The sequence below is a fragment of the Nicotiana tabacum genome, chromosome 18 (assembly GCF_000715075.1).
Source record: "Nicotiana tabacum cultivar K326 chromosome 18, ASM71507v2, whole genome shotgun sequence".
In the NCBI taxonomy this organism is placed as follows: Eukaryota; Viridiplantae; Streptophyta; class Magnoliopsida; order Solanales; family Solanaceae; genus Nicotiana; species Nicotiana tabacum.
The window spans coordinates 56,729,635-56,744,324 of record NC_134097.1 but is presented as its reverse complement, the minus strand read 5'-3'; the positions used below and the strand labels follow the sequence as shown (position 1 = coordinate 56,744,324).

Here is a 14,690-nt window from a genome sequence, read left to right as displayed (position 1 = left end):
CTATAATAAGGAATTTTATACTTTGTAAGCCCGAGTAAAATACTATAAAAACCACTACAATACTCAAAAAAAAATAACCCTCTTTTGATATTTTCACCTCACTACTATATCGCTCACACTTTTTATTTTCTTCACACACTATTTTCTTTTATCATGTCTGTGATGCCTCAGTCTTTCTTTCTCTCTTTGTTGGTGTGACTAAAGAAGTGAAAGAGGTCCTCCTTTTATAAGAAAAAAGAGTCGTTCGCTCCAAGTGTGCTACAAAAGCATTTTTAATCTCGTCCACTTATCTAAACTTTGGCTCCAAGTAAGATCTTTGACCAAAGATCTCTGTTATAGTATAGGCACAATAGGCATAAGGCTATTGCCAACCAATGGGATGGACCCCACAACTAGCAGGTGGCATTGGCGCGGGTATTGGGAACACAACTAATGTAGCCATGGTTCATATCGAGCTTTACTGCTAGGTTTGTGGGGTGGAGGCGTGGAGGCAGTATGCAAGAGCAGTTTATAGAACTATCCTATCCTAGCAACAGAGAAAGAGGAGCGAAGAACCCAAGTAACCACCAATTGATATTTCTGAGCTATGGAGTTTTTCCAATGTCCCCTTCACTTTCTGAGCAGTGATCGGATGCAGTAAATTAAATTGGATTTTTATGTCAGATAATCATTTCATTAAATCGTCAAGATGCTTAAGAACATGCATAATGTGTTTATGGACTCTTCTTATCTCCTATCAAACGTACTGAATTATCTATATAAGAAGGTATTCTTTTTCTTTCTAACACAAAAGGTGCAAAATAAGTCCCTGTGTCGACCTTGGATGTCCCAAAACAACCTAGAAAGGTGAACAGGATTGGCAAACTTAAACGGCTTGAAACAATAAATTTGAGGCAATAACCAGGAACCTAACTAATCATGTCTTCCAAAAATTCTCTAGTGTGGAAGCATCCAACTTTCTTTACAGTTGAATGGAAACAAAACTATCTTATCTTAGGTACTTCAGGGACACCATTCCTCTAATTGACACTCGAAAGAAGTGTTGCAAGAAAATTTTACACCTTAATCCAGTAGGCATAGTTGTTTCGTTCTCTACCGGACATACAACTATAACAAAAGTATCAGCTTTGTGTCAGATCAAGCAAAATTTGGTTTAGTGGCACTGCAACAAATGCATTACACCTCAGCTGATGGATGACCTGTACATATTTGGCCCAGCAAATTCTCAGAACTTCGACTGAGGCAAATTCTCAGAACTTCGACTGTGGCAACATTGGCATCACAATCAGTTCTCAACGGACCAATCAAGATCGTATGCAAAAAGCATGCTCATCGTCTTCTTATCTGGTCCACAAGCATCTATCTGATAATCATGTGATCGTCTCAAATATGTCCTTGAAGGAAGCAGAGTTCAACCCCACTTGGGAAAACTCTCTGGTTTTCCTCTTTCAGAATTTGGAAGGACTTAAGATTTTGTTCCTTGATCTGGTTCACGAAGAACTTGATGGCTATCTGATCCACTCTTGTCAGATGTTTGACTTGGAGATTTGTCCAGAGAGTGGTGAGATTCAGACCCTTCACTTCTTTCAAAGTTGTGGACAGGCTGATCAAAATTTCCTTTGTCAAGATTTAGGAGCTCATTTGTAGCTGGAGTTCGATGTTCCTTCAAGTAGAGCCTGTTTGTTAGCTTTGATAATACAGATATTGTAGCATTGGGTCATTCAGAAATGTAAAGGAGCAAATTCTTCGCAAGCAAAAGATATGAAGGATGACTAGATCTTATTAGAAAAGGTACACAATATATATAAATACAATACAACGTTTATTTGTAGGCATGCTTTCTTATGTAAAATACCAATGTTAAGAGAAACAAGATCTTGCCATATGCACAAAAAATAGATGAATCTTCCTGTTCATCTTCCTCCCCAACCAAAAGTTAATGTTCAATGATTTAAAGTGTCTAACCAAGGCAGTCTGAAAAATATAATATTTGATCCAGGGATATGAGAAGAAAAGGCAGGCTTTTGTCCAGTTTGCTAAGCAGAAGTTATTCTATCCTATGAAATTACACCAAGTTCCTCAACCAAAGATTTATCAGGCTTTCAGCTCATATCCACCAAATAAAGACAAAATCCTAACTTCCTCAAATGAATAGTAAAACTTACCTCATTTGTGGAACCAGATTTTCTGGCACTGGTCGAAGGCCCCTTGCCCATTCCCGCTTCCAGAGACGAGGAAGTGACCAAAGCCACAGAAGATTTGGGACTGCTTGATGAATCTGATTGCGTACTCTGAGGTAGGTGTTTATTTCCTGATAACTGAGATTCATGCTTCTTGTCCTTGTCACAATCTGCCTTGTTTGAACAAGTCTGATGCTGAAGATGTTTTATTTACAACTACATTGGTCATAAACCTTAATACATTGATAATCCATGAAATATTAAAGGAAATTTTTTTAGGCATCTATATCAAGCGGAACAAAGGCATACTAACTTAAACATGAAAAAAATCACAATAAACTCAAGTAATGATTCCAAATTCACATAAGGTATATTAAAAAAAGTCAAGCTAAAACATTACCAATATTTATACTACCTACAGTCCAAAATAGATAGTGAAACTAAGTGTGCTTGAGATTAAGTTTTTTCCATTCTATTGGCATCTTTTGACTAAAAGTGGACCAAGTTTTTTTGAAGACAGGAGAGGTGTTAAAAATAGCAACACATTGAAATGCTCACAGGAATTCAGGCATGTGTTCAAATAGACACACACATGTCTGGAACTGTAAACGGCATTGTTTCAAGAATATGCAAGAAGTACAAATACATATCTGCAAATGAAAAACTCTCTAGCTATGTTGTGCAGACTCTCCAAAATGCTGCTGCACCCGTGTCAGATTCTCCAACAATGTACTACTTTTGGAGGTTCCAACACGCACCCGACGACGTTTTCAGAGAGTCCAAACAACATAGCTCTCTAGTACACCTCAACAGTATAGAAAGTTCACGAAGTTTTTGCCCATGTTCATATAGAAACTATGTCGTTTTCCTTTTCAATTCAGTAAATATTCAATTTTCGGATAGATATAACTGATATTTTATCCACTTCCTTTTGGAAAAGATTTGAATGTTAAGACATGTCACACATTGAGCACAAAGTTTGTATTGTGCAAAAATGATTTTCCTTTGACATGAGGAGATGATAAGAAAAATAGGCAAGGAGCATCTTCCTTTCCGTTTTATCGACCATTTCATGGAAATGAATTCGCTGTGGAAATCTTTGTCAAAGGAAATGACAAAGATCCTCTGAATGAGGTTCAGACCTTGGTTCTGGGACTACATTCCGTACTTCAAACATCAATTATGAGAAGAATTGACAGGTCACACATACAGCATATGGGGTGGTACATTCTAAACCATTTACACATAAAGAGTCAAGATGCTGCAGTAGTATGACAATATCCCTCTGATAAAGAAATATCAGAAGAGTAAGATGATTATCGTTTTCAATTGCATGGTTAAACAGTTTGTACCCATTTTTCTGACAAGACATAGTAATGATTAATGGAGAGCTTGATGATGTAGTACAGAGATTCAATAAAATATCAACCATCCAAATTTGCCATACTCGACCAATTCAGCTGATTAGCATGATTTTGCAGTTTTCTACCTTACATTATTGCTAAGCCAAAGTAATCTGCTTTGGTCAAAAGACAATGAAAAACATGTACCTCATCTCTGGTTGACTTCTCAAGATTTTGTGAAGTAGCATTAGTTTCCACATCCTTCTGTTTATCGCTGCTGCACCAATGTCACGTTGATGAAAAATAAGAAACCAAAATAAAGCAGGATATGTTGAAATGAAAATGCTAAGTGGTCTCATGATTTTGAAGCATCAAAATGCCCTTGAAACTAAAACCTACATGCTAAAAGGCTTTGTGCACAAGCATCCAGAAAAAAAAATGTTCATAATGGAGACAAATTTAACTTTAACGCATGCATCATTCTGTCCTTGCATTTTCTTTCCTTTTCTTTTATAATGAAAGATTAATTAGCAAGCTTGCAGAAGTAGGAAGTTAGATAGCCACAATAAGTAGAGATAAACAAAGTTTGACCAGAAACAGTAAGGTCATGAAGCAAATCTGAAACAAGGAGGAAATGATGTGAGCCTTACTTTTTTCCTTGATAATTTAGTCTTTGCTGAGGTTGGTTTCTCTCATCACGACAAAGTGTGGAATTTTGTTCACCTTGTTCATTACGCTGCAGTCTAAGATCATTATCCCTCTGTTTGGAATTGATATCTTCCTCTGCTTGACCAATCTCCACAATCTCTTCCTTCAACCATACCACAAACAAAATGATCACTTCCAGCATAAGCCAGCCATTCACCAGAAGTGACTAGTTTAGTATAAACTGACCATTCCATCAATATCGGAAGAGGCGGGTGACATGACCAGAGGCATGTTGACTCCAGCTTCCAGAAGTTTCTTTAACTCCATTTCCTTCTGCAGTTGCTCCTGAAGCTGTGCCACCTGCCCATACCAACAATGTCAGTATGTTTAAGGGAAAGGCTAACACTATATTTACTATTCTAAGACAGTAATCACTAAATGAAAAATAAATACATAAAAATTAATAGTCTCAGTTTAGCTATTTAATGGAAGAATCTTCATGGAACTTTAACGAGACCATCATTCTGAATCAATACTTCCACATTAGGAATGATATGTTGTTAGGATCTGGTAAACATTGTTAGGATTTTATATATATACATCAGTTAGGCTCATTCAGATTGATTCCTTTCCTACAATTATGTACTTTTGATTCTCTTTGCTTTCGTAGAACACATAGACGTTACTATGTAAACTCAAATAGCATGAGGGAATAATCCAAGCAGTGTTTCTCTCTCAATACAGACAACAAGGGTAGTCGACAGTTTTGGCTCAACTTCTTTTTTGTCAAGACTGAGTCCATTGTGGCTGATGTCACGGACTTCCCGGAGTCTTAAAACCACGCTAGTAAGTACTTTTACTTGTCTACGTTCTTTCATGTGATCATACATATTTGACTTTGTGGATTGACTCTTCTCATCTTGTAGCTACTGCTCGGAGCCTCCAATTGGTGACGCATCTCAATTTGGTCAGGCAGGTCCTTCCTTGTACTGTGGGAATCCGAGATTGGCCTAGCTTCTGGCAAAAGTACAAACCGGCTCCCCCCAGAAAGGTAACATCGATGCGTTGTTTTTGGATGGTGTTGTATTCGTATCCGTCGGTCTTATTGTGTTTATCTTTGTGTTTCTTTCTAGGCCTCGCCAAGGAGGTTGTCAAAAGGAACCTGGCGCTGACACCTTCTTTTAGGAGGAGGGGCGTTGCCTCCTCTACTCCTGCCGCCGTTTCGACTACTATGTCTGTTCTCCCTTCGGCTCTTTCCCGGGTTGACGACGATGAGGTTTCCCCGCGCGGCACGGACTTGAGGCCCCGGAAGAGGAGGGTCGTAGATGGGGGAGCTGGTGTACCAGTGGTGGTTAACTTATCTGAAGTCTCCTCCGAGGTCGAGGTGCAAGATGTTGTGACGACCTCGGCCGAGGGAGATGTTGGGGCGGCCCCAGAGGTGCCTTGGTTGGAGGAAGCCGACATTGCAGCTTCTTTGCGGTCCGAAGGGGATGAGGCCACCATGAATGCCTTTTATGAAGATCCTGCGCTTCCTAGGCGCGAAGAGGCTCCGCCCACCGAACTAGCCCATGCAGTTTCCCCGGCCGATAAGGGAAAGGGAAAATTGCTAGCCGAACAATGTGATGAGCAGGCTGAGCCCATTGGTGATGAGTTCGATTCTGACTTTGATCCCGAAGAGCATGAGATGATCGATAGCGGGACGACTCACATCAAGGTGAGAGCAGAAGGGGGTTCGAGGAACATCACAATCCCGGTGAATCACGACCTGCTTAAAAATACCGAGGATGTGATTCAGGCATTCGGCCCCTTCTGCTCCGATGCTAAGCACCAGACTCTCGGGGAGTTGAGTGGCAGTACTCTTTCCAAGAGCATCGTCGGCCTTACTCTCAGGGTAAGTCATTTGTCTACCCGTTCTTGATGCTCTTTCATTTGTTCCTTGAGTTCTTTGTTCACGTTCTCCATCTCCTCCATTCTTTTTAACACGGCAGCGAGGGCGCTATTACCTGTACTGTCACCTGCACGACATTTTGTTTCTTTCTCTTTCAAGACACCAATTTACCTCCTACTAAAACACAATCTCCATAAAAAGAACGTTTATCAGACGGTGATCCTGCCCAATTAGCATCTGGGTATCCAACGATTTGCTCATGGCCTTGATCCTCAAACAATAGTCCTTTTCCTGGAGTTGATTTTATATACAGAAGAATGCGGACAACTACATCCCAATGACTATCACAGGAAGAATCCATAAACTGACTTACAACACTCACAGGAAAGGAAATGTCAAGTCTAGTCACTGTGAGGTAATTTAATTTACTAACGAGCCGCCTATATCTTGTAGGATCGCTAAGCGTCTCCCCCCTGCCCTGGCAGAAGTTTGGAATTCGGATCCGTAGGAGTGTCAACATGTCTACAACTTGCCATTCCTGTCTCCTCAAGAATGTATAAGGCATACTTTCGTTAAGAGATCTCAACACCTAAGCTAGACTGATCGACCTCAATACCTAGAAAATACTTTAATCTGCTCAGATCCTTAGTCTGAAAGTGCTGAAAGAGATGTTGCTTCAACTTAGTAATACCAAGTGATCAGCTTCTCTACGAGTCATGCCAAACTCCTGGATAATTGTACTGAACTTACCAAATTAGGCTCGAGGAGACTGCTTTAGACCATAAAGTGACCGGCGCAAGCGACATACAAGGCCACGAGACTCCCCCTGAGCAACAAACCCAGGTGGTTGCTCCATATAAAGAATAGAGCACTTCACGAGTGTGTCCAAGTTTATGACAATAAGAACACTTGGGTCTAGATCTTCCAAAACGACCTCCTCCTTGTCTATTCTCCATAGTTTGAGATGTCCGATTGTCCACTGACTGGGATGCAAGGACAGAGGAATCAAGTATCTGTGATGAAATCACTGGGTGACTTGGTGCTGCAGCAAGGCGAAGTAATCGAGAGAATAATTCATCAACTGTAGGGACAGTCGGACTAGCCAAAATCTGGTCAAGTACTAAATCAAGGTCATTAGGAAGTCCTGCGAGTGTAAGAACTAGAAACATCTTCTATCGTTGCTCTTGTTGCTTTTCAATACTAGTAGAAACTGGCATCAACTTCTCAAATTCTTCCATGACTGCCTGTACTTGTCACAAGTAAGTAAACATATTCAATTCCTGTTTCTTCAAGCTTGTCATTCGCGATATCACATCATAGAAACGAGATATGTCATTAGTGTATAAAGTACGAGCCTTTTCCAAAACTAAATAACATGTCTGGAATGGACGGAAGAAGGGCATCAACTTGGAATCAATAGATCGCCATGGGGTACTACATAACTGAGCATCGACCTTTTCATCTCCTTCACTAGCCCTTTTTGTTAAATGATCTTGAACACCTTGACCTTTACACCACAATTCGACAGACAAAGCCCAAGCTAAATAGTTTGAACTTCCCATTAAAGGTTCTGAGGTAATCATAATACCGGAACTTCCGGAACCCGTGTTTTTAGACCCCAAAAGCATCAACTGCCAAAAGACATTGTTAGATAGAAAAGAGGTTCAGCAAATTAGCACCAAATAAAATAAAGAATCAACTGTAGTTGCCGGAGAAACAATGCACTTCCGGAAAAGTACTGTAGCTGCCGGAATTTTTTTTAAAGTGCTCGGAATTTAAAAATAAAATTATGGGTAGGCTCGGAATTTGAAGGCGATCCATCTATTCTGAAGAAATTTCGTCAAAAAGTGGCCGGAAAGTGCTCTATGCGCCGACGCGTAGAGTAGATCTCGCTGGAAAAGCAAACCGCTGATTGGCGTGTGGCAGCACGTGAGATGTCAGTTGCCGAAGCTATTTGTTGGGGTTTGGTCGGCGGAGGTTGGGGGACCTTGTGATGGTGTTGGTTTTTGCACAACACCGATGGAAATTGGTTTGACGAAAAACAACCCTAAAAGGATCGCCGGAATTTAAGCGTGGCGACACTTTCAGCTGGGTTTTCTTTCCCGGATGTTTTCTCACTGCCGCTCTGATACCATGTGAGGAATAATACACGAAAAATTATATTATTGATGTTAATTGTAATACAATGAACCATATTTATAAGTACACATAATATATAACCTACTCCTATTACTTATGGGACTAGGACTAATTACATATATATTCACATAGCTATTCTAACAGAAACTTTGATCATTTAAGTGAATCACCTATGCCTTATCTTGCATTTTATAAGCTTTATATGTTGAATTCTAACATTCTACTTGATGTCGCTATTATTTGTTTTTGACTTGTTAGTTGAGATAGAATTATCCATGTTGAGTTGATATTTTTTGATTTGATATATGATGATATTGTATCTCTTTTCATAGTCTTGCTGTAAATAATTATGAACTATACATGTTTATTTGATTAAGTAAATGTCACATGACTTGAACTTCGTCACTACTTTACCGAGGTTAGTTTTGATACTTACTAAGTATATGTTGTCCCATACTCATACTACATTTCTGCACATTTTTGAGCAGATCCAGGCATTGGCAATAGCGGACTTCAGGAGTGAGCCTTGTAGTCGTCAGAGGAGACTCGAGGTAGTGCTGCATGATTGCTCGCAGACCCTTGGAGTCCCATTCCCTGATCTTTCGTATTTTTATTTATGCATTCGGACAATATTGTATTTTTGAGAGATTTCATAGTATTCTGTTTTAGAGCCTATGACTTCATACTACCAGGTTATGGGGATTTGATGTTGTAGTGTCCATATGCTATCTATTGTTGAAGTCTTAATCCGCTAGTTATGCTATTTCAGTTACCCCTCCGTTTCAAATTAGATGAGGTACTTTCCTTTTTAGTCCGTTTCAAAATAAATGACACATTTCTAAATTTGGAAATAATTCAACTTTAAACTTTTCATTTTACCATTAATGAGAAGCTTTTATAACCATACAAATGTCATGGCCCCACAAAGCTTTTACCCCTTAAGCTTTTAAGACCAAAAGTTTCAAAAGTCTTCTTTTTTTTTTCTTAAACTCCGTGCCGAGTCAAACTACCTTATCTAAATTGAAACGGAGAGAGTATATTTACCTTGATTATGTTGGTTTGCTCTATAATGGATGTTGGCTTACCTAGCCATAGAGGATAGGTGCCATCACGACCGTTGGTGGCATTCTGGGTCATGATAAAGTTGGTATCAATTAACTTAATTATGCCAAGGTATTGAAAACATTTACTAATATGTGCCCATAGAGATTTTAAAAATTAAAATTAACTTAATTATGACAAGGTATTGAAAATATTTACTAGTATGTGCCCATAGAGATTTTAGAAGTTAAAGCAAACAAATAGCAAATTGTCTAACTGGATACTAGTAGTTGAATTACCCATTATTTCTTCATAAATGATCTAAATTCAAAATTGATCTTCAAAGTTTTTTGTTGAAGAAAGTAGATATGCAAATAAATCCTAGGTAATGACACAATAACAAGAGTGCATGGGTAAAGATCTGAAATCTCAGTCAGACCTCATGGAAAATATAGTTTAATTATGTAGCAAGCTCATAAAGCCATACACGTGCAGAGCATGGAGAACGGAGAACACTTGTTAAGAAAAGATGGAAAGTAAAACATTCACCTGCACTCAATGTCATAAGAAGAACAATAATAAAAGCAAAAGGAAAGTGTCAGGTGCATACATCCTTCTCAAGTGCCAGACGACGCTCGCGCAATGCATTCTTTCGATTCTCCATACTTTCTTGCAGAAGGGCATTCCCCTTGGCCTACAAAGAAGAGATGTGTCACACCAAGACCAATTTTCAATACTTAAATAAACAAATTATAGAAAAATAACAAAAGGAAAAGTAATGCATTCCGTAAGAATGAGAATCTCATAAGAGGTACCTGCTCTGCAATTTTGGATTGCAAGTCAGTTTTAGTGACCTCAAGCCTTTGGACTTCAGTCCTAAAGCAAGTCCAAATGCAAAGATACCAAAAATGAGAAATTTAATCATATGTATATAAATGTAAGAAATTTAAGGCAGGGTAGGGGATTTTTCTGTTCATTGCTGATTACACTTGTTGCATGAATGCTGTTTACACTATAGCGTTTGATCATATTGGGTGTTCTTATTTTTCTTTCTCTACTTAGTCCAAAATTTCTCTTATAAGTTGGTTCCTCGTTGTTCAAGAACTTACTTTTACTTACTGCCTCTGTCTCAATTTATGTGACACTCTCTGTCCCAAAAAGAATGACACCTTTGACTTCTATATTTTAAAAATTTAACTTTAATCTTCTCAATTTATTTTTAATGAGATGATATATAGACATACAAATGTCTATGGCTTATTTTAGACCACAAATTTTGCAAGGTTTTTTCTTAAATTTCATTCCTAGTCAAACACCATCACTCAAAATGGATGGAGTGAGTACTAATTTTCTTTTATATTATACCTTGGTTTAACCCTATCTTCAACGTAAAATCAACTTCTGATAATTTTATCACTTACACGTCATCAAGAGGGACATTGATAGATTCCATCGAGAGGTTCTTCTTGGCCTAGACTCAGAAAAGAAAAAACAATAATAGAAGTATCAAAAATTTACACCCAAGTACTATAGTCAAAACAGATGTAATAACGCCGAATACCACATTTAATTTAATCTCACAATGCTAAGCTTAAGGAATAAATATATGTGAAAGTCCATATGGAAAAGTGATAACATGGTGGCATACCAGAAAAATAGACTACACAGTTTATTTTGAAAAGGTAATTGTCAGCCAAAAGCATTCAATTATACTTACAGGAGAGCGCCCCCACAGAGCAGGGCGCTGAATGCTTTGGGCAACTCTACTTTGTATATCTATTGACTTTTGGGAAGTAGATGTCTTTGCCAGTTCAGCTCCCAATTGTTCACCACATTCATTTCCTTGTGTCCTTGAATTTTCATTACTTTGAACTGGAACACTCTTGCTTCCTTCCACTGGATCATGCTGAATAGAAGTATGAGGTGGACTTCTAGGCAAGCACCTACTGGCTTCGCTGTCTGCTTCGGGAGACTTGGAACCAGATTTAGAAACTTGAGAGCTCTGCGACATTAATCTATATCCTTAGGGAGAAGTGACAGAAGTTGACGTGCGGAGGAGCAAATATGTACTAAAAATAGTTCAAGAGGACTGCATGAAAGCAGAGGGATAACTAACATTATCAGCAAGCTTTTTTAGAGATTTTCCATTTCCTCAAAATAGTTTTCGACTATATTCAGGTAATCAATATCATTTTGCACATCGAAATCATGCAATACAAATTGGTTAAACATCTGGGTCATGGTGGGATCAATTTTTGTTGATCTTCATATCCACTAAATACTACTCCCTCCGACCCATCTTACATGAAGGTGTTTGATTGGGCATGGAGTTTAAGAAATTAAAGAAGATTTTTAAATGAGTGGTGGTGAGAGTTCCCAACTTTTATACTAAACGGTTCCCAACAAGTCATGTCCTTAAGGATAAAATGGGGATGCTACGACTAAATAGTTTCCAAAAGAGAAATGTGTCATTCTTTTTGGGACAGACTAAACAGGAAAGCGTGCACATAAAATGGGAAAGAGGAAATTACAAATTGACAAGCAAACCACAAGTTTTCAAGGACAGATATACAAGCAGCATGCAGCCCCTGAAGGGCGTGAAGGGATGGGGTTGATTTAAAAAGTCCTTAGCATCACACAGGATCAGCGGAAACGCACGAGATAACAATAATAAGGCTGACAATAGGATAATGAAGGGAATAGGAAAGAACCTTGTTACTATCTTCACATTCACCAACCTCACTGGTTGTTGGGCTGGACTCACGTTCAAAATCATCATCAGTATCAGCATCAGATCCCTCCTGTGAATCATCCTCATAGCTTTCATCATCATCAGTAAGTTCTTCACTCTCGCTTCCACTACCGTCCGAGTCGGAGTATAGTTCAGGCGATACAGAGCCTTCCTGCAAAGAGTTTCAACTGCTACGTGAACAGAAGGGGACTGGAAATCAACATAGAAAACTTCATTTTCTGCAGAAATTTCCTAATCCAGGTTATTCAAGCATTTACCTATAATACTCTTTCTGCAATTTTTTTGGAAACTGATCCTAAGGAATAACCACATTAGGCATGGAAGTATTGCTTATGCTATATTTCTGTTAGTTAATGATTTATATTGCTGTGTTTCTATTTGTTAGAATAGTTATGTAAATAGGAGTAAATAACCTAATCCTATATGTATTAGGAGTAAGACATGTTATGTATATATATATATAGAGATATATAGGGCTCATTGTATTGTGTTTAACATAAGAGAATAATATCAATAATATTTTCTCCCGTGCATTCTCACATGGTATCAAAGCAGCAGTGAGAAAACATCCGGGAAAGAAAACCCACCCAAAAGAGTCGTCGTGTATCAATTCCGGTGACCTTTTAGGGCTGTTTTTCGGAAAAAATCAATTTCCATCGGTGTTATGCAAAAACCAACACCACCACAACATCCCCCAACCCCCGGCGACCAAACCCCATCAAACACCTCCGGCAGACAACCTCTCATGCGCCGCCACGCGCCGCCCGACGGATTTTTTTCCGGCGAGATCTGCTTCACGCGCCGGCGCGTGGAGCCCTTTCCGGCCATTTTTTGACAACGGATCTTCAGAACAGTTGGGTCGGCTACTAATTCCGACCCTACCCATCCTGTTTTCGTTTGATTCCGACCACTTTGAGTTTTTTCCCGCATCTACACTGATTTTTTCCCGCAGCTACAGTAATTTCCCGGCAAAAACAGTGTTTCCTTCATCTGTTTCAGCGAGTTTTCACGATGTCTTTGGGAGTCAATTCTTTCGGGTCTAAAAACCCGGGTTTTGGCAGTTCTGGTGTTATGATTACCTCAGAACCTTTAATGGGTGGTTCAAACTACTTAGCTTGGGCTTCGTCTGTCGAGTTGTGGTGTAAAGGTTAAGGAGTTCAAGATCATTTAACAAAAAAGGCTAGCGAAGGTGATGAAAAGGCCAAAACACTGTGGGAGAAGGTCGATGCTCAGTTATGTAGTATCCTGTGGCAATCTATTGATTCCAGCCCTTGTTCCGTCCATTCGAGACATGTTATTTAGTTTGGGAAAAGCCTCGTAATTTATACACTAATGACATATCTCGTTTCTATGATGTAATATCGCGAATGACAAGCTTGAAGAAACAGGAATTGGATATGTCTACTTACTTGGACAAGTACAGGCAGTCATGGAAGAATTTGAGACATTGATGCCAGTTTCTGCTAATATAGAAAAGCAACAAGAGCAACGACAGAAGATGTTTCTATTTCTTACACTCGCTGGACTCCCTAATGACCTTGATTCAGTACGTGACCAGATTTTGGCTAGTCCGACTGTCCCCACAGTTGATGAATTATTCTCTTGATTACTTGGCCTTGCTGCAGCACCAAGTCACCCAGTGAGCTCATCACAGACACTTGACTCATCTATCCTCGTATCCCAGTCAGTGGACAATCGGGCATCTCATACTATGGAGAATAGACGAGGAGGAAGTCGTTTTGGAAGATCTAGACCCAAGTGCTCTTATTGTCATAAACTTGGACACACTCGTGACGTGTGCTATTCTTTACATGGTCACCCACCCAAAAATGCTTATGTTGCTCAGACTGAGACTACAGGTAACCAGGGTTTTTCTTTATCTGAAGGGGAGTATAATGAGTTCCTTCAGTATCGAGCAAGTAAGCAGACATCTCCACAAATAGCCTCTGTTGCTCAGAGTGATACTTCTGTTGCTGGTAATTCTTTTGCTTGTGTTTCCCAGTCTAGTACTCTTGGACAATGGGTTGTGGACTCAGCCGCTTCTGATTATATATCTGGTAATAAATCACTTTTGTCAAATATTGCGTATTCACAGTCTCTTCCCACTGTTACTCTTTAGCCAATGGATCTCAAACCAAAGCAAAAGGAGTTGGACAAGCGAATCCCCTACCCTCTGTCACTCTAGATTCTGTTCTCTATGTCCCTGGCTGTTCTTCTAATCTTGCATCTGTTAGTCATTTGACTCGTGCCCTCCATTGTGGTATATATTTTATTGATGATTCCTTTATTATGCAGGACCGCAGTACGGGGCAGACGATTGGAACAGGACTTGAATCAGAAGGCATTTACTACCTTAACTCACTCAATTCCTCCAAGGCATGTCTAGTTACAGATACTCCGGACCTAATTCACAGACGTTTAGGATATCCAAGCTTATCCAAGCTTCAGAAGAGGGTGCCTAGTTTGTCTAGTTTATCTACATTAGAGTGTGAGTTATGTCAGCTCGGGAAACATACCCGAGCCTCCTTTCCTCGTAGTATTGAGAGTCATGCAGAGTATGTTTTTTCTTTAGTTCATTATGATATATGGGGTCCTAGTAGAGTCAGTTCAACCTTGGGATTTCATTATTTTGTTAGTTTCATTGATGATCATTCAAGATGTACTTGGATTTTCTTAATGAAAGATCGTTCTGAGTTGTT

At 39.3% G+C, this 14,690-nt stretch overlaps 1 protein-coding gene and 1 long non-coding RNA gene across 7 annotated transcripts in view; one reads left to right on the top strand and one right to left on the bottom strand.

Annotated features, from left to right (window-relative positions):
• Positions 1 to 887: 887 nt before the first annotated feature.
• Positions 888 to 14,690, bottom strand: part of LOC107776387 (rho GTPase-activating protein REN1-like) — a 68,952-nt gene continuing 55,149 nt past the window's right edge. For 2 of the 6 annotated variants that reach the window (XM_075236866.1, XM_075236865.1), the window contains 11 exons: positions 11,951 to 12,142; positions 10,957 to 11,241; positions 10,661 to 10,710; positions 10,055 to 10,115; positions 9,850 to 9,933; positions 9,243 to 9,326; positions 4,418 to 4,531; positions 4,174 to 4,334; positions 3,731 to 3,800; positions 2,166 to 2,375; positions 888 to 1,663 (listed from right to left, as the gene is read on the bottom strand). In XM_075236866.1, the coding sequence (XP_075092967.1) occupies positions 1,466 to 1,663; positions 2,166 to 2,375; positions 3,731 to 3,800; positions 4,174 to 4,334; positions 4,418 to 4,531; positions 9,243 to 9,326; positions 9,850 to 9,933; positions 10,055 to 10,115; positions 10,661 to 10,710; positions 10,957 to 11,241; positions 11,951 to 12,142 (1,509 nt within the window). In that variant the 3' untranslated portion in view covers positions 888 to 1,465. Of the gene's footprint in view, positions 1,664 to 2,165; positions 2,397 to 3,730; positions 3,801 to 4,173; positions 4,335 to 4,417; positions 4,532 to 9,242; positions 9,327 to 9,849; positions 9,934 to 10,054; positions 10,116 to 10,660; positions 10,711 to 10,956; positions 11,242 to 11,950; positions 12,143 to 14,690 lie in introns of those variants that run through there. The other 4 variants (XM_075236867.1, XM_075236868.1, XM_075236869.1 and 1 more) reach the window with 4 other exon arrangements.
• Positions 4,848 to 9,117, top strand: LOC107776388 (uncharacterized). Its single transcript, XR_001645931.2, has 3 exons — positions 4,848 to 5,017; positions 5,098 to 5,222; positions 8,687 to 9,117. It is a non-coding gene; the product is annotated as an uncharacterized LOC107776388 (long non-coding RNA).